Source organism: Medicago sativa, chromosome 3, assembly GCF_051527215.1.
Source record: "Medicago sativa cultivar Bolivia chromosome 3, Bolivia_mono, whole genome shotgun sequence".
Classification (NCBI taxonomy): Eukaryota; Viridiplantae; Streptophyta; class Magnoliopsida; order Fabales; family Fabaceae; genus Medicago; species Medicago sativa.
Window position 1 is genome coordinate 87120116 of NC_140751.1, and position 22501 is coordinate 87142616.

The following is a 22501-nucleotide window of genomic DNA, read 5'->3' on the forward strand; positions in this document are numbered from 1 at the left end:
GGAAGAGGGAGCTTTGAAGGGTGAGAAATATATAGAAAAATGGAAAATCTTTAACATTTTTCAAAAGAGCAATTTTTTTGGAGAATGTTAAACTAATGTTTATGATTAATATATTTTTAAGGCTTAATTGCAGTTTTGGCCCCCTATGTTTCAAGAAGTTGCGATTTTGGCCCCCTAACTAAATAAACCACAAAACCGCCCCTTAAGTATTGACTTTTTTTTTTGCAGTTTTGGCCTCCCATGCCAATTTTGACCAAGTCAAAGCTGACGTGGATGCCACATATGTATTTATTTATTTTTTAATTATTAAAAAATATTTTTTTTATTTTTAAATTAAAAAATATATATTTTTTTAAATTAAAAAATATTTAAAAAATAAATAAATACATACTTGGCGTCCATGTGTGCATTGACTTTGTCAAAATTGGTCTGGAGGCAAAAACTGCAAAAAGTCAATACTTAGGGGGTGGTTTTGTAGTTTATTTAGTTCGGGGGCCAAAATCGCAACTTCTTGAAACTTAGGGGACCAAAACTGCAATTAAGCCAATTTTTAATTTTAATAATATTATAATAACGTAGATTGAATTTGAAAAATTCATATAAACCCTTATATAAACCCCAAAACTCTCTCTAATACAATTTTTGAGTTTCCCGAATGTGTAGAATTTTGTATTATGAATAAAAACTCAACCCCCAAAGCCGTCTTCTTCTAATGTCTTATATTTCTTTCACTTGCTCCTTCCCTTTTTTTCAAAACCTTCCCTTCAAAACTCTGAAACAAAACCTTAGAGTATTAACAACAGGGCCGGCCTAAGGGCCAAGTAACCCAAGCAAGGGCTTTAGGCCTCAACATTTTGGGTGAAAAAAAAGGTCTCTAAAAAATTAATTTGGTTATAAGTATATTATATGACAGATAAATTACAGACACTTGCATGGTTTAACTGATTACCAAAAAGGCATCAATTACTCTTGGTCATGAATTCAAATTTTGGTCTCTACAAAATTGATTTTATATAAACATTTTGTTAAAAAATATATTTTTTAAAGACCACATTAAATTTTTTGCTTTAAGCCTCTTAATCTATTGGGCCGGTCGACAAAACAACCCTTCTACAAATATTTTGAAGTATAAGGACGAGGCTTTCTCTCACTCTCAAAATAAGATGAAGTACATCTATCAAACAAATGGATATCTTTTGACTTTCCAATTTGTATTAGTTTTTAACAAATAAACTTATCTGTTGTAGCTTAATATATATTATTGAGGTAGCTAATTTAAAAATATACTAAATTATTCAAAAAAAGTTCATAGCCAAAACTACCCCAATAACATGGATGGCTTTACCCCTATTTCTCAAAACCATTTTCACCACGAGAAAATACCAAAGAGTAATACAACGACATAGAACATGTGCATAATGTAACCTTCTCAATCCCATACAATCAATGAAGAACAAGTTTTTCCGATTCAATTTTTTATGAGAAAAAGTTTAGATTAGTCGAGTAACAGGATCTCATGAGGGACATCGCAAGTCTCAAGACTCAAAGCACGTTTACAATTGTACTTACATATCATCGATAAAAAATGTCATAATGCTTGGATGTAATTTTTTTTAGATCTGTAAAACATTTTTAAAAATTAAGAAAATTATTTATTTTCAACGAATATATATTTGGTTGCTATTGAAATAATTACATAAACTGCAACAAAAAATGAACATGTAAGATTGTTTAAAAAATAGTATATAAATACAACATATTTGGTTTGACGATGATGTAAAATCGATACCTGAACCAATAATAACTGAGTTTGTTCGGTTTAATTCAGTTTTGGGGTAAAACAATATCTAAATCTAGAACTAGAATCATAAATAGGGCAATGCTATATACCGCGAATGAATAATTTGTGAAATCTCATGAAACTTGTGTTGTGTTTAAACATAACTCAATAAAAAAACAGTTTCATGCACTTTAATCTTGGATTTGACGGAAATCACGTTGAGTGGTGATTCTATGTAACAAAATGAAAATCACAGTATTACATTCATTTTCAACGAATATATATATTTGAATACTATTGAAATAACTACATAAACTACAATGAGAAAAATAACATGTATGTTTTTTTAGAGCAATGTTATACAGCGCGAATGAATAATTTGTGAAATCTCATGAAACTTGTGTTGGGCTTAAGCATGACTAGGGGTGTTCGCGGTGCGGTTTGGATCGGTATTGAGGCAAAATGTCAACCGATCCAAAATAAAAATCACATGCGGTTCGGTTCGGTTTGGATGAGTATTCTAAAAAAATCCGAACCGAACCGATCCAAATATATGCGGTTTAATTTGGATCGGTTTTTGGATGTCCAAAATGCAAAATATATTTTTTTATTTACTCTTTTTTGAAGAATATAATTTTTTTATTAATATTAATATTACACAAACACGGTAAAATAATAGGTTTGATGCAAAATACATTAAAAAAATAAAATTATAGTATGAAAATTATCGATTATTTTTGAAACATATAAAGTAATAATAATATAGATTAAATTAGTGCAATGTATAAGATTAAAATTTAACAAACAACATAATAATGCAATCTATAATACTAATAAAAGAATAAATAAGTATTAATATTTATTTTTGCGGTTCGGTTCGGTTTGGTTCGGTTTTGAAAAAGTGATCCGAAATCCGATCCGATCTTAGCGGTTTTTACAAAACAACATCCAAACGCATCCAAATATATTCGGTTTTTTGCGGTTTTCGGTTTTTTTGGATCGGTTTGCGGTTTTATTTTGGATCGGTTTGGATTTGAACACCCCTAAGCATGACTCAATGAGAAAAACCGTTTTATTCACTTTAATTCCAGATTTGACGGGAATCAATCACGTTGGTAGTGATGCTATTTAACAAGGTGCAAAAAGTAACTCAAGAAACTTATGAGTGGGCATTATAGAGGCCCAAAGAGAAAACAGACAAAAAAATGGAGAGTGCGATGCACGCGCATGTAAGTAGCGTGAGACGATAACATAAAATGTAAGTAAAACAACGTAGTGAAAAAGGTGTATATAATGGTGTTCACACCGTGCCGGTCGAAATTCGCCACAACCAATCATCTTTCACCAAAAAACCCTTTTTCTCATTTCATTCTAATCTCATCGTTTTCTACTTTGAAGATTGTTTTTTCTTCTTCTTTCAATTTCAATTTCAATTTCTAGGGTTAGGGATTTCTAATTTTCTATTTATTTTCCCCCTTCTGGGGCACCGTCGACTGTTGTTGTTTTATGGAGGCCACGGCCGCCGCAGCTGCCGCCGCTCGCGGCGTTGCTCTTCAGTTGCAGACTCCGCCACGGAAAGAATGGCGTGCTGTTGCTGAACATCATCATTCTGCGAGAAACCCTGACGATGAGGTACTGATTTGATGTTAAAACACTTCACATTGTTTTTTTGTAGTGTGGGTTTGCGTGTGATGGAGAAGACCGAGTTTTTTTTCTTGTTTTTTGAAATTGGAGTTAACCGTAGTTGATTTGGGTTTTTGGGTGTTTTTAGGCATTGATTTGGGATTAGGGTTTACCATTTTATGATGATTAGGGTTTACCATTTTTAGCAGTGCTTTTTTGCTGTTGTCGTTTTATAAGCAAGTTTTCTTACTTTTTATATACTCAAGCATCCGAAAATCGATGTCATATGATATTTGGAGCAAAGATTATAATTTTACTGTCGGATTTAGTTATGTTTTTTGTGTTGTCTTTGCTGGCATTGAATCCAAATTGTAATTTAGATTAGAATGTGCATTACTTTCAAGTTGCTGGCCATTTGAACAATGCAGTCTGATTGCTATTTTTAAGTTGAATGTGCTTATAGTTCAGACTTTTGCTGTTGAAGTTTAAGGTTACTGCCTTGTAAAGTTTGAGCTTATGGTTTCATTTACCGAGCAAAGATTGTTAGTATTTAAGTACCGAATATTTGATAACTTACCGTTGTGTCATTGGATATGTAAAAGGGACCTTAATTTTGATTTTTTTTGTTGCTGTTAATTGTTATGTGTTTGGTTGATTTCGTTGTTGATTGATTAGCTTAGTTTGAGGTGCAGGAGTTAGAAAACCCAAAACTTGGGCAATCGGACGAGAGAACTATATATGAGGTAAGGTGATGGTGTGAGAAGCTGCTTTTAAGTTTTAAGGAATCTAGATCCCGAAGATAATCTCTTTACTGTTTTTCAAGGTGCAGCAAGGAAGAGAGCCCCTGGATGTTGATTTTTGTTCGATGACAATGGATGGAACACTAGACATAGATATTTTACAGCAGCAGATCCTTAATGCTGTTAGTCAAAGGCGTGAAATACTTCAGATGGAGATTGAACTAAAAGCTCAAATCATCGCCAGATCTGAGCTGTTGAAAATGCGAAACACCTATGAGGCTCAACTGAAGGAGCATGCTAACAATGCCAGCAAGTTTCAGGTGTATATTCAAACATTCTATACGTATATTTGGATACTCAAGACTAGGCTAATCTATAACTTCTAAAAAAATTGGTTTCCTCAGGTCAGGTGTTAAAAGAAAACCAAACTTTTAGATGCTTAATTGCATCCTTTACAACACCTAGGAGATTATAACAATTTTAGTGACACAAAATAGTATGGTGTAGCAGACATAACTATTATATTCTGATGGCTTAAAGGGGCACTTTATCCTTAAGTTACTGTACTTTTAAGTTTAAAGATTTGCTCCTAGCCTCCTACTGGTTAAGAATTGTTGGTTGCTTTTAAAAAAAACTGTTTATCTGGCCTTGCAGGAGCAACTTTGTGAAAGGGAGCGTGCAATTCATGAGCTGGAAAGGAAAATGGAAGAGAAAGACAGGGAGCTACATAAAATTAAACTAGATAATGAAGCGGTGTGTTGAATGCCTCTTAACTATCTTATTTCGGTTTTCGGGATCTTATTTTAGTCTTTTGATTTCATGCTAATCTCTTCAATTATTTCATTAGGCGTGGGCTAAACAAGACCTCCTCCGTGAGCAAAACAAAGAACTAGCATCTTTCAGGTTATTCTTTTATCCATATTTATTTATGCGATGCTTTAAGTTTTGCTTTCATCCTTCGCTGCTTGCTTCATTGAGCAAATCGTTTTGCAGAAGGGAGCGTGATCATTCAGAAGCGGAAAGAGCTCAACATATACAACAAATACATGATCTGCAAGAACATATTCAAGAAAAAGATAGACAACTTATTGAGTTGCAGGAACAGGTAGCATGCTTATTTTATGTAATTTCTTTCGAAAATAATTTATTTAAAGTTTATTCGCTTACGTGGCCAGCTGATGTTTCTTTCAGAATAGGGTTGCGCAGGAGACAATTATGTTTAAAGAGGAACAGATTAGAGAGGCTCAAGCATGGATAACCCGTGTTCGTGAGATGGATGTTTTCCAATCAACAACAAACCAGTCATTACAGGCTGAATTGCGAGAGCGCACGGAACAATATAATCAGCTATGGATGAATGTACAGAGACAGGTTGATCTACATTTCTTATCTTCTACAAGGATTATGTTTCATTTTTTACCCCACTATTATTGTATGTCCTTTTGTATTTGTGTCTCTGTTTGCACCGTTTTGAAATAGATATTCAATTCACAGCTGTGATTTGGTTTTGTAGATTCTTTGAATTATTTTCAAAGAATTTGAACTTGTGAGCTTTATATGCATTTTTGGTTTGTTATAGTATGTCATGTCATTACTTAAAATAATGGTGGATGCTGCTTAACTTTATACTTGTTTTTTGGTGGCGGTAGTTTGCAGAGATGGAGAGACATCATTTGCATGCTATGCAGCAGTTACAGCTTGAGCTAGCTGATGCAAGAGAGAGGACTGGAACTTACAATGATGACTCTCGATTGTCCCAAGTAAATTCGAAAAGTAACGTAGCTCCATATGGACAGGAAAATGGAAATCAATTTGACTTGAATGGAGGCAATGCTTCAGGTGGAAATACTGGTCTCCTTACAAATGAGAACTCAGATAATGGTCCTCCATTTTCAACTTCTGGCAATCCGTCAATTCAGGTGCAGTGCTTCATTTAATGAATTATAGATAAACAGCTAAGCATTTTACTTTTGTTTTATTCCCAGAAATTTTATTTGCAACGCGTCTTACATGCCATTTGATTTTATACCTAAAACAACTCTTTGAAGATGTCATTTGAGATCATAGATTCATAATGACGTAGGTTATGAATGACTATTATGTAGTTTGTATATCTTCTCATGAACCAAATGCAAGGGAATCTGCTCCTTTAAAATGAGGAGCTTTAGAGAAGAAGTGAGATGCTAACACCATCAATGCGAAGTTTAGATCTGAACAATTTTATATTTTGACATACATGTTATACACACTTAATTTCAGCTGTTGATATTTCATTAAATGGCTTTCGCTCCTCTCTCCTCTTGAAGTGAATACAAAATTTGAGACTGAGTAGCTATGCATGGCTGTTGGTGTTCTTTAGCTCTGCCTTGTGTCGGTTTATTGAAAATTTTGTGCCCAGACAAGGAGGTTCAAAATGATAATTGATATGTTTTCAAAACAAACTAAAAATGATAATTGATATGTTTTCAAAACAAACTACCGAAAATGCAATACATGTAATGGTTTGATTTGAAGATTGAGATAGTTGTTAAACAGGAATGTTGAATCTTTTGGTTGACAGATGAGATAATTTATGAGGATAAAACTGATGGTGCTTTTTTTTAATGACAAATGTTAGTATGTTGATAGTTATGTTAGTATTTTCTCCCTTGCCAAGATTCGAACCCTGAACCTTTAACTCTTAACTCCTTTAATCCCTTAGCTCAACCAAGTGAGCAACCCATCCCCCCCAATGCTTGGAAGTTATGGTATCTTACCAGTTCTTTTAGTACAAACCCGGATGTTAATTAATAGTACATACCACAGCCTCAGCCCTATTAATAAGGAATTAATTTTTATAGAACTTATATTTACTTTTAATTTTTCTAAGTACATAAAAAATTGTCCCATGTTATTAGGTGGGTTATACCTTTTGACTTTGATCAATACTTTTATTATGTTGTTTGATCAATACTTTTATTATGTTGTAAACTTGTAGTCCATGTCTTTTACTTTGGTATAAGATTCAATAGACATGTTTTGTCAGGAGATTGGAAAATGACATTTCTTACCCATTTACAATACTGTTGTGGTTATTTTCAGACTGATCATACTCATGGTGTCGCTATTGCTCCATCATCTCTGATTGTCCCCCACCCGTACCTTCCACCTGGTCAAGTTACTGCATTGCATCCATTTGTTATGCATCAACAAGGAGTGCCCAACTCTGTTGCATCACATGTCCCTCAGTCTCATGTTGGACATTTTCATCCAGTGCCCACAATGTCAACTATGCAACAGTGGCAAAATCAACAGGTATCTAGTGTTTACATATATGCCAGATCTTATTATTTTTTTCTTTCTATTTTTAACTTTTGGAGTTTTAAAATTTATACTTGTTTTTTCAGGCTGTTTCAGAGGGTTTGCAGGTATCCATACAGGATAATGCCTCCTCATCACAAGCTGATCAAAATTTGATCAGATCAGATGCAAAGTTTAATTATGAAATGTCTGTTAATGGGCAAACTCTTACTAGAGACTATTTGGATGCTCATGTTCACCAAGGCGAGGAGGCACATACTGTGGTTTCATCATCCACTGGGGAAACACAGGTTTGGTGACTATTGATTTTTAAGGTTTTTTTCTCCCAATATTTGTCTTTAAATATAACAGCTGATGAATAATTGATTTTTTCTAAGGTTCTTCAGTCGGTTGATAAAGATCAACTTATTGCTTCCCAACAAAGCTTACAACAGATTTCTTCGCAGTTCTCTGAGGCCTTGAGGTTGAACTCTTTTAAACCAAATGGTGAAATGAAGGTTTGTTCGGAATTTTCCGCCCTGTTTGATGCTTTACTTGTTTTTCTTTGTTTGATAGACTAAAGTTCATTTGGGGGGTGGTTTCAAATGCTACTTTAAATGGTGGTTAATTTACAAAGATGTCAAGATATTTTGGTTTTCCTACTAAATTAAAGCACACAGTAGCTTTCAAAGAGTCTTCATGCTTTTGAAGCTTGTTCAGGAATCACCACAATATTTTTGAAAATATTAGGCTGTTTTGAAGATGGTAAAAAGGCATATTCATCCTTGATTTTATTCAAAATGCTTTCTTTACCTATTAACATCAAAATTTGAATGCACCCTTATTATCTTCAATGACAAATCATATTATTTTTTTCCCCATTTTAGAAGCGCCTTTTAAGGAATTTATTGAGAACTTAATTTCTTTTGGTGCTGGGTAAAAAGCAATTAGAATAATGCTTTTACAGCTGAGAGGGTGGGAGCTAACAATTTTTCCTCTTCCACATGAGCAGAATCCAGTGACATCATCTAACGATGAAGAACCTGCGAGCCAAATATTATTAGCTGAGCAAGCAAGTTCTGCTGGAAATACATCATCTGTTGCAAGTCATTCTGTTGGTGAAATGATTCAGAACAATTCTGATACTGTCTTGCCTGAAGCATTCGCCTCAACTGTGCAGACAACTTCAACAACCATTGCAAAGGCTCCAGATGCTGCTCTTCTTGATGAAAGGTCATTGTTAGCATGCATTGTGCGCACTATTCCAGCTGCTGGACGAATTCGAATCAGTTCAACGGTTAGTGTTTGTGGTTTAAGTGTGAACCATCTAACATTTTATGAAAGATACTGTCTTCCCCTGCTTACCTCAGTGTAATTTATTTGGTTTGTGTTTTAAAAACAGCTCCCTAACAGACTGGGCAAAATGCTTGCACCTCTACATTGGCATGATTACAAAAGAAAATTTGGGAAGCTGGAAGATTTTGTAACTAGTCATCCTGAAGTAAGTTTAGAAGTTACCGTTTGGACAGATAGAATTTAGTGTAGTGATATGCAACTGGATGTAATTTGCTAAAATTTTAGACCAATCAGCTCGTGTTATCAAATAAGGCTCTATAGTGGCGCTATATTGCGCATGGCAGGGTTTGAACCAACCCTTATTGTTCTGCGATACACTTTCTACTAAATATTGTGAAATAACGACTATAGCTGCACTATAGCAATGTTGTGTAGCAGAGTTTGAACAAACCACTATTCTTTTAACGATTCACAATTGACAACACTGAAACTAAATGCTGATTGTTGGATGCAATGAAGTGGTGGGATCTGGTCATCCATCCAAGACAACTGCATGCCAAGTTGTCTGTCAATATTTTTGGTTGGCCAGCAATTTTCATTGAGTTGTCTGCTTGTTCAATTTCACATTTTTCACCGGCAACATATTTGATTAGAGGTTGATGGGTTTTTTCCCCTTATCATTTCAGTTATTTTTGATTGAGGGTGACTTTATTCAACTCCGTGACGGGGCACACAAAATGATAGCTGCAACCGCTGCTGTTGCAAAAGTTGCTGCAGCTGCCGCAGCATCATCTCCTTATTCTTCATATATGCCTACTGTAGCAGTTACTCCAATGGCTCAATCTCACCGCCTAAAGAAATCTCCTTCGACCGACTCCAATGGGGCGTGCTTCAGTGTTGCTGGAGGTCTTACAAATGTTAAAATTTTGAGTAAACCCAAGGATTCTCCTGAAAATAGTTATGTCCAGCCGTCTGCACAATTATCTGTTGGAAACGGGGGAAGCCTCGACAGACTTAGTATGATCAGTGCCCAAAATTCAGTCCCAGTAAATGGAAGGTTAGTTTCAAACTTCATTTCTAAACAGCAGACCCAGTTTGACATTGGCTGCTGAATGATAATATACATTGGCTGTTGAAACGATAATAGTTGAATGGAATCATACTTAACTTTTTCTTTAAACAGGTCAACTGCCGCTGCATACCCTTCTCGAAGATAGTGAGTCTTCTTACTTACACTTAAATTTCTATTTATTCTCGCTTTGAATTTTCATTGATGTATTTATGTTTGCTAGTATATAGTTTCTTTTTAATTCTTTTGAATCCTTAAGACCAGCCTTAGTTTTCAACGGTAAGTCTCTGGCACCCTAAAAACTGCATTTGAATGACTCCGGCGTAGTTACTCACAGATTTCTAATTTAAGAATACAAACATACAGTGTTTCTGGTATTTCTGTCTGGGAACAATCGTGCCGTTTTTTTTCAAGATTTATCTTATCTGAACGAGTATAGTATTAATACTTTTTACTGAATATAAGTTTTCGGTATTTTGAGTAGCTCAAGCACATGTATTAATTTTGCCATGCATCATAATTTCAATTGCTGTTTATATTCAGGGAAGGTGGAGGGCATAGGTTAACCTGTGTCGCCAGGTCGAGGATGGAAACATATATAGTCCTGTTTTACCTGTTTGCGGGGGATCGTTCTCAAGCATTGTCAGAGTATTGTGTTCCGAGCAAACTATGATTTGAGTTGTCGGTGCTATCCACATATTCTGTAGTAATTTATTTCTCCCCTTCGGTTTCAATTTAGTGTGCTTCCAAAAATTTGGGTCTGGTTCTTTGATATTTATGCCTGCATTGCATCTTTTGACTGATTTTTTGTGAATGCTTGAAAGATTAATATCAATGAAGTTACCATTTTCTAATTGCCAACGCTCCATTAGCCCGTTCTCTATTGCTTGGTAAATTGGTCTGCCTATAGCAAGATGGTAGGAGGTAAGGATGGATCAATCCCAAAAATTTATTTGAAGATTTCTTGCTTAAAATTCAATTAATGTTCTGAAAAATTAATGAATTATTCATGTGTTTATAATTGCTGCGTGCTTAGCATATTAAATTAACAACCTCCGGATGTAATTTTCACGTGAGTGATTTTCACCACGTAAATTGATTCAACACTAGAGAAAGTGTGATCTCTCACCATGAAAATTGGTTCACCGCGCAAACTGTGTTTTAATTGCCGCGTACTTGAGTATTTACAACCGGCGCGTAAAGATGGGTTACAATTTCAATGAGCATTTTAAGAGAATGAAGTTAAAAGTAAGCTTGTACAAATTTTAGTGTAAAAATCTTTACTCGGGCGCCCTTATCTTACTTTGGTTTATGCTCATCTTCCTCTTCTTTTTACCTATTTTTAAGGGAAATGCTAAAAACTGGCACTTGATAAAAAATCTAAAAAAGAAACTATATCTTGGAAATGATGTACTTCCTTAGTCCTAAAATGTAAGCAAAAACGGATCAACATATGCTGATGCATCTGGTACAAATTTTGAAAAGATACCTTAATTTTTAATTTCTTAACACCCTATTTTCAATACACATTCGTCGTTTTGTTGAAGAGCTGGTACAAAAAGTCTTTTAAACGTAGCGTCGCCCAATTCCCTCCCCCCAACCCACCTCTCTCACATGCCTGCAGTCGGCTACCTGTGTAATATTCACGAGTGTATGATCTCTCCATGTTTAAATTACATAGGAACTATTTCTCTTTTGTAGATTGGGATGGGATTGAGTCTATCAAGATTTAAAGCAGTCCTATAATTAAGGAAACACCAATCAATCCTTATATTGTTAAAGTTAGATTTCTCTCAATTTCTCAAAAAAACTAAGACGCCAATTACAATTACTAATTTTTTTTTCTCTTTGCTTCTTTTGATTTTCTTTACTATAATTTTCAGGTGTATACAGAATATATAGCCACATGTTTTCAAATTTATGACATTAATTAGACACTTTATAGACGGAACTCAAAAGTGAGGTATTTGACTATTAAAATACGAAGGCTATATTTCCATTTTTTAAAATGAATGCAAAAAGCAGAATAGAGCAATAATAGAGGAGATATTTTATGAATACATTTGACCCTTATTCGTGTGTCTTTATAACCTCCATTTTTACTGTTATTCGATGATGTAGAGTTTGTTGGTTCAACACCCAATCCAACTGCAAGTAACAATGTTCATAGTAGTAACTTCCTAATGTTAAAGAGTGTTACATCAGTTGAGACATAATCTAAATAAATGTTTATAAGTGGGGGTAATCATCTCCTCCGACTTCAGTTGAAAGATGACTTGAATAAGTGTTTAAAAGTGGAGGCAATTCCCACATCACAATTCGGTTTTGTTGGGTTGTGCTAGACCTAACCACAAATTCTATGACCAAATGTTGAACATCATTTGCCATTTCTATACATAACCAATGATTATACTAAAAATGTGTAAATAATAAGTCGATCAAATATATTAAAAGCAAAACAACATTCTTTCATTGTCTACACCAACAATCATAGTTCAAAAGAACTATCATACTTCACTATGAAAAACATACGTCACTTAATGCTAAATCACTCTTAAGAATTTTTGCATGCCAAAATTATACTGAAAATTTATGGTGCAACTTTCATGTTAATACACTATGAACTTGAATTTTCTTAATTAAAAATTAATTCTTCTATCAAATTTATCTAGGACAAACTTCACAGCATAATTTGACATTGCAGTTTTATTCCTACCGTAAATTATGCACCATAGAGGTTTTTCACAGTGGACATACTTAAGTTCCAAGTCTTTCCTATCTTTTCAAAACAATACTTTCATACTACATCTCTCAATATTGTAATAAAAGAGTGTTATGGGATAAAATAAGAAAATCAAATACAAACTTAAAGTATTTTTTATTGGTGCATTCCGTAACAAAAGACTTGAGCTAATATATATAGTTTTGGCCCCCTATTTCTTAGATAATGTGAGACTTATTTCAAGATGTTTCATTTCAACCAACTCTATCAAGTGGTATGGAATGAAATTCATTGTTCTTACAAATCCAAACACTAAAATCTATACTTCGTATTACTTCATTGCATCATATTCTTCCAATTCAAATAAAACTTAAAAGCTTTGTTTGGGAGAGCATTGATGAGAGCGGAAGGGAGCAAAATGGAGCGGGAAACTCATTGTTTGGGTGAGTGTCTTGCAAGAGTAGGAAATGACAAGACTTAGATTAATATTTTCTTTATTTTGACTGTATTATTAAAAGATAGATGGTTTGGAGATCTCTTCAACTCTCCCATCTCCATCTATTTAAACCCCTTTCACTCACCTCTCCCACCCTACCACTATTAATAACACACTAGTTTACACAATATTTTTTATTTTTATTTTAAAAAACTTAACAGCCCAACTACACACCAAGTGTTGATGAGTGAAGAGTTGAGAGTTCGAACCTACGTCCCAACATATCAAATATCTATACAAATTTTTACCATTTAAGCTATATTCATGAGTCTACTTTGCACGGTTTTAAACACGTTTATAATTTCTTAAAATGATCAATCAATTTAATTACAACATAAATGAATCATTTTAAAGTAAATTGCATTGAATTTGTAAGAAATACAAAAATAGCAAATTATATAAAAATGTTGAAGCAAATAACCAACTTTTTCCAATGAAAATAACATAGTTATGAATTAATAATTTAGTATGTTTTTTTAAACTAAGATGTCTACCACGAACAACTGCAGAGACTAAAATGGGACCAAGACTTATTAAAGGGGTTGAACTTTCACAACACATGTTTTTGAACCCTTAATCAAATAGTTAAGAGACTCAAACTTCTCCCACTTGTGCCACAACAATGTTGGTAAGGGTATAGAAAAGCATATAATAGTATTATCAAACACTTGGATGGGCATTATCTTTCTTTTTTGAAGAGCTGAATGTATTATCTTTTACTTTACACGCTAGCATTTTACAGAACGGAATGCATATCATAACAGGTAGGAAAAAACTAAAAAAACAGCATTAACATTGTAGAACTTCAAAAAAAAAAAAAAAACTAAAAATAACAGCTAATTCAACTAAAATAAACGTTTCCCATTTCAATATCAAAGAAAAATATCACTGTTAAAGTTTGAAAGACAGTCTCACATATAGTTTCAGAAGTTGAGAGACAATTCATGGTTTTGTATATGTCCAGTTTTTCACAATATCCAAATTCAGACTACTCCTAAGACCAACCAGGACTTACGTCTGATCCAATTTGGTACTCGAATGATTGCATATCTGGCAGATTGTTGTTTCCTGTTTGCATGCCACTGTTGTTGGTACCAGTAAAGCTATTCATGCCTTCAGGGAAAAGTTGATGTTGGAAGAAAGTTGGTTGCTTATTGTGCTGCTGCTCATTCATCTGGAAAGCAGACTTAGAAGTGGAAAGATCAGGCTGTTGTAAAGACATTGTCAAGTGTTGTTGTTGCAGCTGCTGCTGCTCATTCATATCAAAAGCTGAGTTTACAGCAAAGTCTGGTCGTTGCAGTGGCATTGGCACTTGATGTTGCTGCTGCATGCCTTGCCCCTATGGAACAATTTTTACATAAGTGACGAAATCTTATAAATTATAATTCAAACCTAAGGTTAGCTGGTTAATCAAATGATCTTAACAACCTGAGAATGTGTTTGTGCCTGTGGCCTAGCCCGGGGTCCAAAATCAGCCAGTTTGGCGAGAAAGGTCAGGTTATGCTGAAGCTTGGCTTGATATCTGTATCATGTTAATTGAATATGTCATAAAGAAGCCAGTGTGCAAGCTTGATTATTATTAGCAGATACAAATTATGATAAAGCCATAAGCCATAGATAACAATTAAGAAGGCAACCACAGCATATAGTAAATAAATGACACTTGCAACAAACAAACTCAAACTAAATAACAAATACAACCGAGGTAGTGTATGGCATATGAAAAGAATGGAACTTGATATCTTTGCTTCCGTTCTATGCAATGAAGTCAAAATGTATAAGCACTCCTTTTCTTTATGTCATGTTTTATTTTTAACACGTATCGAACATTTTCTGTTCTGTTCTAACTTGTCTGCCAAACATTAGCTTATATTTTTCAACCGGAAAGACAAATAACTTGGGACAACATAAATACTATTCTGTTTTGTGAAATGGCGTCAGTAATTACAATTTAATGTAACAGGCCATAATAAAATATATGAGAATCTAGAGCACTTACTTAGGCAACCCAAATACTTGGCAGCGCAATCAAACAAGTGGATATCAGCTCATGGTGCTCATATGACAAAAAGAATAAGAAGAATAAATACCAGACATTTTTTCTATGGATTTAACTCTTCTAAAGTGAGAAATTCATTTGAAGACATAGAGTTACCAATTTAAATTGTTGATTGAATGGGTGATAATGTGATAAAATACATATGCATTTATAGCCAAAATCATGAAGCAGTAAAATCTATCATCCTCAACATCAAAGAAAGAAAAAATCTATCATCCTCTTCTACTCAGAGCACTTAGTTTGAGCACACTACACTTTGTTACAAAAAAATCTATTTTAGCATCAGTTTAAGCTACTTCTAAAACCGTGTTCTTCCTAGAACTAATATAATTTAACTAGCTTAGGACCGATAATTCACCACTGCAAGAATGAACAAGGTACAAAAGGATATAATGGTTAAGATGGAAAAATACATTATTTCTACCATGTGCTTCATGATAATGTAATTCATAATTGCAACCTTTTGTATTAAAACTTTAGCTTCTAGATTCATCATTCAATTAAATGTTGGCTGCATATGAATTATGAAACATACTACTTTTACACACTTTTTCATTGATTCTTTCTTTCACGTTAATTAAGTTTCATTTATCAGATCACATTAATAGTACTAAGAACCATAACTTATATTCCTTTTTTTTCAAGGGTTAGCAAAGCACACATAGCAATTTGTCAACTGAACCACAGCTTCAGTAATAAATCTGCTAATGACCATATGAAATGATACATAATCTATGACAAAGAACAACCAAAAAGGGATAACATGTTTATGTGAAGTAGAGGGTTTCCAAACTAACTACCACAGAGTACTAAAATGTATGCAATAAAATTCATCAACACAAAGAAAATGATTCAGACCCATGACAGCAAAAAAGATAATGCAACTGAAATTTAAACCACTTGATAATACCTAGAAACAAACAAAAGCAATACAAATTAAACACAGTAAAAAAAAAAAAGGCTACTCACGGAGCTAGCTCGCCGTGCTTCCCCTGCCTTTGACCTTCCAGTATTGTCATTATCAACTCCTCATTCTCCTCCAAGCACTGCACATGGATAAACTCAGGTAAGGTAACACATAATTACTTCAATCAAATCACATCAAAGTAAATATTTTTAGAGATATCTTGGAAACTAATCTGAAAAAGTGGCATCATTATGGTAATTTGATTGGATGCACGTGTAAAAAAAAAAAAGTTTTACACTGTCCGTATAAACAAATCAAATCCTTATTTCAATTAAAGGTCCAAACTTTTCAACAAAAGTGCATTATGCATTCAATCAAATTGATTCATAAAAGTTGATATACTGATGAATAACATGACCAAGTTTGAAATAACTTATTAAATGAAGCTTATGCGTACATTGGATTCAATGAACGTGAAAAACTTAACGAAAGAGAAAAAAACAAATTAATAGCTTAGGGCACAAGGAAAGAAAGAGAAAACAACACCACACACATTTGGTGACATTTTCGTAAACGTGAATGAGACAATAAAAAATGGGTGACGGAAAAAACGCGAAAGTTTACATTTTTATGGGATCCCAGAATGAAAATAGGCGTATAGATAAATCTACAGCCTCAAATTCAACGTAAAGGGAAAAGGGTAACGAAGAAGATAGATTGGTAAAGGAAAAAAAGTTGGCACCTTTTGAATCTGCTCGGTTGTTAACACGGGGAGAGAAGGATCAACGTTCATCATTTTTGTGCTTCTTGAAAAAAAGTTGAGAGTGTGAAACGAAAGTGAAAACACGGATCAAACGCAAAAACCCTAGCGTTTTTGTTCTTCTTGCACTGAAACTATTTTTCCTTCCGAGTTCAAATGTGTGCACTTTTCGCTGTTTTATTCTTTCTGCGTTGGTTTAAGAAGAGTGGTGATGCTTACTTGGCACAAGCCCAATCAAACTATTTGGACACATAAAAAATTAAAAAGTAAAATAAAAATTAAATTGAATTGAATTGAATAATGTGAAACTCAATTGACAGAGACATTGTATGTAATATGTGTGGGTCAAATATGAATTCTGAATTCTTCGTTTATTCATAAATATATACTACTTTCTTCGGTCCTTGTTATAATAAAGTATTGACTTTTTAGGTTCATTGTGTAAGTGATGCATCTAGTCTATATTTACAACAAGATACATTAATTATTCGATGAATCTAAAAAGTTTATTCATTTGTTAAATTTTAGGCTTTTTGACCCCCTTAATTGTGTTCTAATCTAAAAAGTTTATTCATTTTAAGTTTATTCTTGTTCTAATCTAAATCTAAAAAGTATATTAATTGTGTTCAAATAATATTGATTTAAGGTTGTGCCTTTGAAAGATTTTTCTTGGTTCAAATAAGTGACGTATCTTTAGCAAATTAAGATATTAAAATACAATAACAAAAATATAACTTAAAATGTATATAATTTAAGGGGAGTTTTGTGGAGATTATTACAAGAAAGTGATTCCATTTTAAAAAAGAATTATAAGAAAATGGTTGTAATGGTATGGGTCCAAGAACCCCACCCAAAATATAAGAGATCCGTTTAATTCTCATATAAACGCCTCCGTCTATCACGGGTTTCAGGTACACTAGCGTGTAACAGCTACCTCAGTATGATCTTAATGATCACTTCAATGAAGATAACAACTAATTAAAGCAAATAGAAGTTCAAATATATTCTAAAATTAGGGGATTTACCCCTCGTATATGATCATTCAACCCGTCCTACTTGCTGCCTACTTACACCGTGTTTTACCTTGGTAAAAAAGTGTCTTTGTGGGTACATCCCTCTCATTTGAAGAAAGAGCGTATGAGCATAGGACATGGTGATCATACAACATCAAGACTTGAAGTTCACATTAAGACCTACCGTGTTTATTCATACAAGAACACTAGTTGTGCTATTTAATAAGATTATATTTTAAAAATTCATTTTTTTTTACTGAAATGTAATAAAAATTTATAAAGAAAAGTAGAAATTATATATTGTTTGTTTAAGGTGATGTCTTAATTTAAAAATTGGAACCGAAAATGATTTTTATGAAAAACCACTTAAAACATCATTTTATTTGAACCAACTTTTACATTTTTTTTCCGTAAACTATTGTTTTTTGTAAATAGATGTAATAAACAGATAAAAACTTCTAAAAATTGTTTTTTGTTTTCTTTTCTAAACATGAATATCTCTAAATTTGGTACTTTTTGCACAAAAACACTCACACCCGTTCTCACGCACGTATACATATGAATAGGGATGGAATATGCCAGGCCGATCTACAGGGGCCTAAGGCCTAGCCTACGACAGGCCAGGTCAGGTCAGACTTTTTTCTTAAATAGAGAAGACCTAGACTTTTTTTTAAGCATATTTAACTTAAAAGGCCAGACCACAAGCCTCTCAAAAAGCATCTTAAGCCTATTAGGCTAGCCTATTTAAGTAATATGAATAATATTATTTATTATTATGTTATATTTTGTACTTTGAATTAAAATATAAATTTGTGAGTTTTTTCAATAATTTAAGCTTTATTAGTAAACATTAATTTTTTGCATATATAAATGTATTATTATAAACTAGAATAGAAATATGATACAATATATAGTCGAATTCATTAAAATCTTGTGTTGATTATCAAACGAGAGTATAATCTAATTGATTTATTAGTTCGCTAGTCCATTTAAACTTAAATCACATTGCTTACCTAAAGATGTTCATAAAATATAGGCTTTTAAACAGGCTAGCAAACCGTATTAGGCTTTCAGAAGACCAGACTCAGGCCTAAAAAGTAGGCCTATGACAGGCCGCAGGCCAGACTTAGGCTTTAAAAAAATATGGCAGACCAGGCTTATGCCTTGCAAAGCCTAGCTCGGCCTAGCTATTCCCATCCCTACATATGAAGTTAATTCATATGTAGGGCTGGCAATGAACCGAACCAACTCGAACATAGTTCGGAATTCGACTCGACAATTAACTCGTTGAACTTGGTTCATGAACCTAATGAGCTGAACTTGAGCTGAAAATTAAGTTCGTTAAATAAATGAGCCGAACTTGAGCTATATGTAGTTCGACTCGATTGGTTCATGAGTTGGCTCGATAATATATATATATATATATATATATATATATATATATATATATATATATTGGTTTGAAAGTGGAAGAATATTTTGAGTATATTCTCAATTTTAATCGTTTAATTTAGTTGGATATTGTCTCTCTTATATGCACAAATTTGCTGGTTGGTGGTATATTCTAATAATAATTTTAAGTTTTTTCGGCAACGTAAAAAGAATTATGCCCAACAATAATAAAATAAGAGTAGTCTCATTTAATAATAAATGGTGAAAAAAGTTTTACATTGAAAGTTAACAGCTTATGCATTGTCAATAGTCTAAGCTTTTACACAAGATAAAATAGTCCCACATCGGTGGGTTTGAAACATAGAGATTAGACTAACTGTATAAAAAGAAGTGTGTGTATCCCAACTTCATTGTATTAAGATTCAACAGTAACATGCTAGTTAAAACAGCGCTGGGTCAAATAATTATATTTTAGTACCCAAGTTTATAATTTGCGTGAGAGCTTTTAATTTATTTTAATATATACTTTTTAAAAGAATTGAAAGGTCAAAATATCTATAAAAAAAAAGTTGGCATTTTAATTATTTGATTTGAGCCGACGAGTTGAACCTAACGAGTCGAGCCGAACTGTTCGTGAACTTTAAACGAGCCGAACTCGAGCTTAACAAAAAGTTCGTATCGAACTCGAGTCGAGTTTCGAGCCGAACCAATTCTTATCGAGTCGAGTCGAGCTCAGACAGGTTCGACTCGACTCGACTCATTTCCAGCCCTATTCATATGTATAGAAAGCATACAAATATCTTACACTGTCAATTAATTACAGAGTTTAATGTAACAATGTTTTTGAACGAACGGGGAGTATAATACAATTCAAAACATATATGGCTATATCGATAACACATATAGCTAGAACATAATTATAGGGTATTTAGAGCACTTGTTAAAGATTTAAAAATGTAAATAATTAATGATTTTTATGCAAAAAAAAGTTGCTCTTTAATGTTTCAATATGTTGAATATACAAATCCCAAGATAAAACGTCCATTTTAAATTTTTTATCAAGTATTCCAAGACACTTGTTAGTTGTTAGCATTTCCCTTGTTTACTATTTATTTACCCCGAGTCTTAAAGAAATGGCAACCATGTCCTATGCTCATACCGATAAGGGAGCTAAGATACTGAGGGGAGAGATAAGAAACACCATATCCCTCCAACCCAATACCCAAAAAAATATTACAAGAATATCACTAATAATTCAATGTTATAGATCAATAATCTAATCTAATATAGTTAAATGTTAATATTTTAAAATTAAAATGATGTGAGATCCACGAAGAGAGCTTAACAAAACTCTTATTTTCAATCCTCTCTCTCTTCTCTCTTTCTCAAACCTTAACCGTCACCCTTTCTTCTTCTTCTTCTTCTTCTTCTTCTTCTTGTCAGAGGGGTGATTTAGGGTCAATTTTGACCCAAAAATCACCCCTCTGAGTTGTTTTTTCTTCTATCCTAATTGAATAAGTGATTTCACATATTTTTCAATTTTTTTCGTTTGTTTTTGCGATTTCGTCGTCTCTGAACGACTCTGTTTGTTTTGATTTCCCTTCTTTGTGCGGTGTGTTTTTGATTTCCCGTCTTAGTGCGGTGTTTATTTGATTCAGGTTGAAAGATTAGCTTTGAGCAAGTGCAGATCCGATCAATGACAATGACTTTGGCGTCGTCAACGTTGCAGATCCGGAGACATGAGTATTCCGGAGATTTGAATATAGTCATATTAATCATATTTGTAGGCATAGATACTTTGCCGTTCTATGCTATTAACATGGATGTTGTGAGTTTGTTCACAGATTCATCCTTTTTGTTTTTAGCGAATTTGGATTTGTATTGTATCGATGTACTCTATCAATTTGAATGAATGAATATCGTTTACTTTTGTCAAAAAAAAAAACTCTTATTTTCTATATAACACCCCCTTTTTTCTTCTTCTGAATCAGAGTACCTATTTGATATCAAGGCTAGTGAAATTTACTCAGCCCAAGTTGGTGAGTAAGGTTTTAGACAATTGCTTTTCTGACCTTCAATACTTCCTAAAAACACAAGTAAAATCCTAAAATACCCCAGCGGTAGTTAACTACCGCTGACTTATAACTAGAAAACCGGCAGCAGTTAACTACCGCTGGGTTTTTTGGTCATTTACTTGTGTCTCTAAGACACATTGAATGTCAGAACAACAATTGTCAATGTTTTATTTGGGAGTTTGAAGGGGGGAAGAAGAGAGAGTTTTGAAAGTTTGAAAATATATAGAAAAATGGAAAAATCTTTCACATTTTTCGAAAGAGCAATTTTTTAGATAATGGTAAACTAATGTTTATTGTTTAATATATTTTTATTTTTAAGAATATTATCACAATATATATTGAATTTGAAAAATTCACATAAACCCTCCAAAATTCAATTTTCGAGTTCCTCCAAATAAGGGGATTTTATATTATGAAAAAAAAAGTAACCTCTAAAACCCTCTCCCTCCAATTTTTTCTATTTCTTCCACTAAATTCTTTCTTTTTCTCCAAAACTCTTCCCTCCAAACTCTCAAACAAATCCTAAAAATATTCATATATTCATCTTTAGACTACTTTTGGAACTAAAATTTGTATAAATTTTGACCGCCCTCTCACCCTATTTTTATCCTATCTCTTGATCAATTCTCAACTGATACACGAGAAAAATATCTTGTGTCCAAAAGCATCATTAGCTAATAATCTAATGTTGTTAAGGCTCTTGAAGCAATGAGTTTTGAGTTTAATGCATTCTTGTTGTAAAATCAACGATATCTAATACAATCCCTCAATTTGCTACAACAAGTTTGATTGTTTTTAGTTCTTAAAAAAAAAAAATTGATTGTTTTTAGATAAAGAGAAGTACTTCACCTCATATCACAATGTAAAAATTAATTTTTGAGGTTCATTCAATAAATGATGTATTTGGTTAATAATATTGACCAAATACATTATTTATTGAATCTAAAAAATTGATTTTTGTTTATAATAGTGATTGGAGGGAATATATGATTATCTATTGTGTTGATTATTTTAAGTCGGGTAAAAACAATTTTGTTTTTGGGAAACAAAGAGGCATAAGCTCGAGAAAAAAGAAAACTAAACAGATATAACTCTAGGAGTCGCTATCCCCATAACATCAGCTAACCCAGACGCATGCGTAAAAACAATTTAGAAAAAGGTAACTTTTATTTCGTTGATATTCCGATAAATAAAAAATATTTTTTTTAAATAAAATAAAATATTTAATTACTTTGCAAATATTTTGAAAAGTCAACTTAAAAAATTTACTGTAAAAAAAAAATTAAAATT

General features: G+C 33.1%; 2 protein-coding genes across 18 annotated transcripts; one reads left to right on the plus strand and one right to left on the minus strand.

The window, feature by feature from the left end:
- Positions 1-3103: 3103 nt before the first annotated feature.
- Positions 3104-10641, plus strand: LOC146941420 (RNA polymerase II degradation factor). 17 transcript variants are annotated; one of them, XM_085755180.1, is made up of 16 exons: positions 3104-3412; positions 4084-4146; positions 4227-4463; positions 4798-4896; positions 4991-5046; positions 5137-5248; positions 5335-5514; positions 5793-6062; positions 7225-7437; positions 7530-7733; positions 7821-7940; positions 8435-8719; positions 8825-8923; positions 9405-9775; positions 9902-9934; positions 10331-10641. In XM_085755180.1, coding segments are annotated over exons 1-16 (2469 nt in total). In that variant the 5' UTR covers positions 3104-3286; the 3' UTR covers positions 10332-10641. The 17 variants fall into 17 exon arrangements, with proteins under 17 accessions (XP_085611306.1, XP_085611307.1, XP_085611310.1 ...); XM_085755181.1 differs by having other exon boundaries at positions 10336-10641; XM_085755184.1 differs by having other exon boundaries at positions 7830-7940.
- Positions 10642-13845: 3204 nt separating this feature from the next.
- On the minus strand, positions 13846-16948 carry LOC146941421 (uncharacterized). Its single transcript, XM_085755198.1, has 4 exons — positions 16714-16948; positions 16034-16110; positions 14434-14527; positions 13846-14344 (listed from the first exon to the last, which is right to left on the minus strand). Exons 1-4 carry the CDS (start codon positions 16765-16767, stop codon positions 14000-14002), a joined length of 570 nt encoding a protein of 189 aa, XP_085611324.1. The 5' UTR covers positions 16768-16948; the 3' UTR covers positions 13846-13999.
- Positions 16949-22501: the final 5553 nt, after the last annotated feature.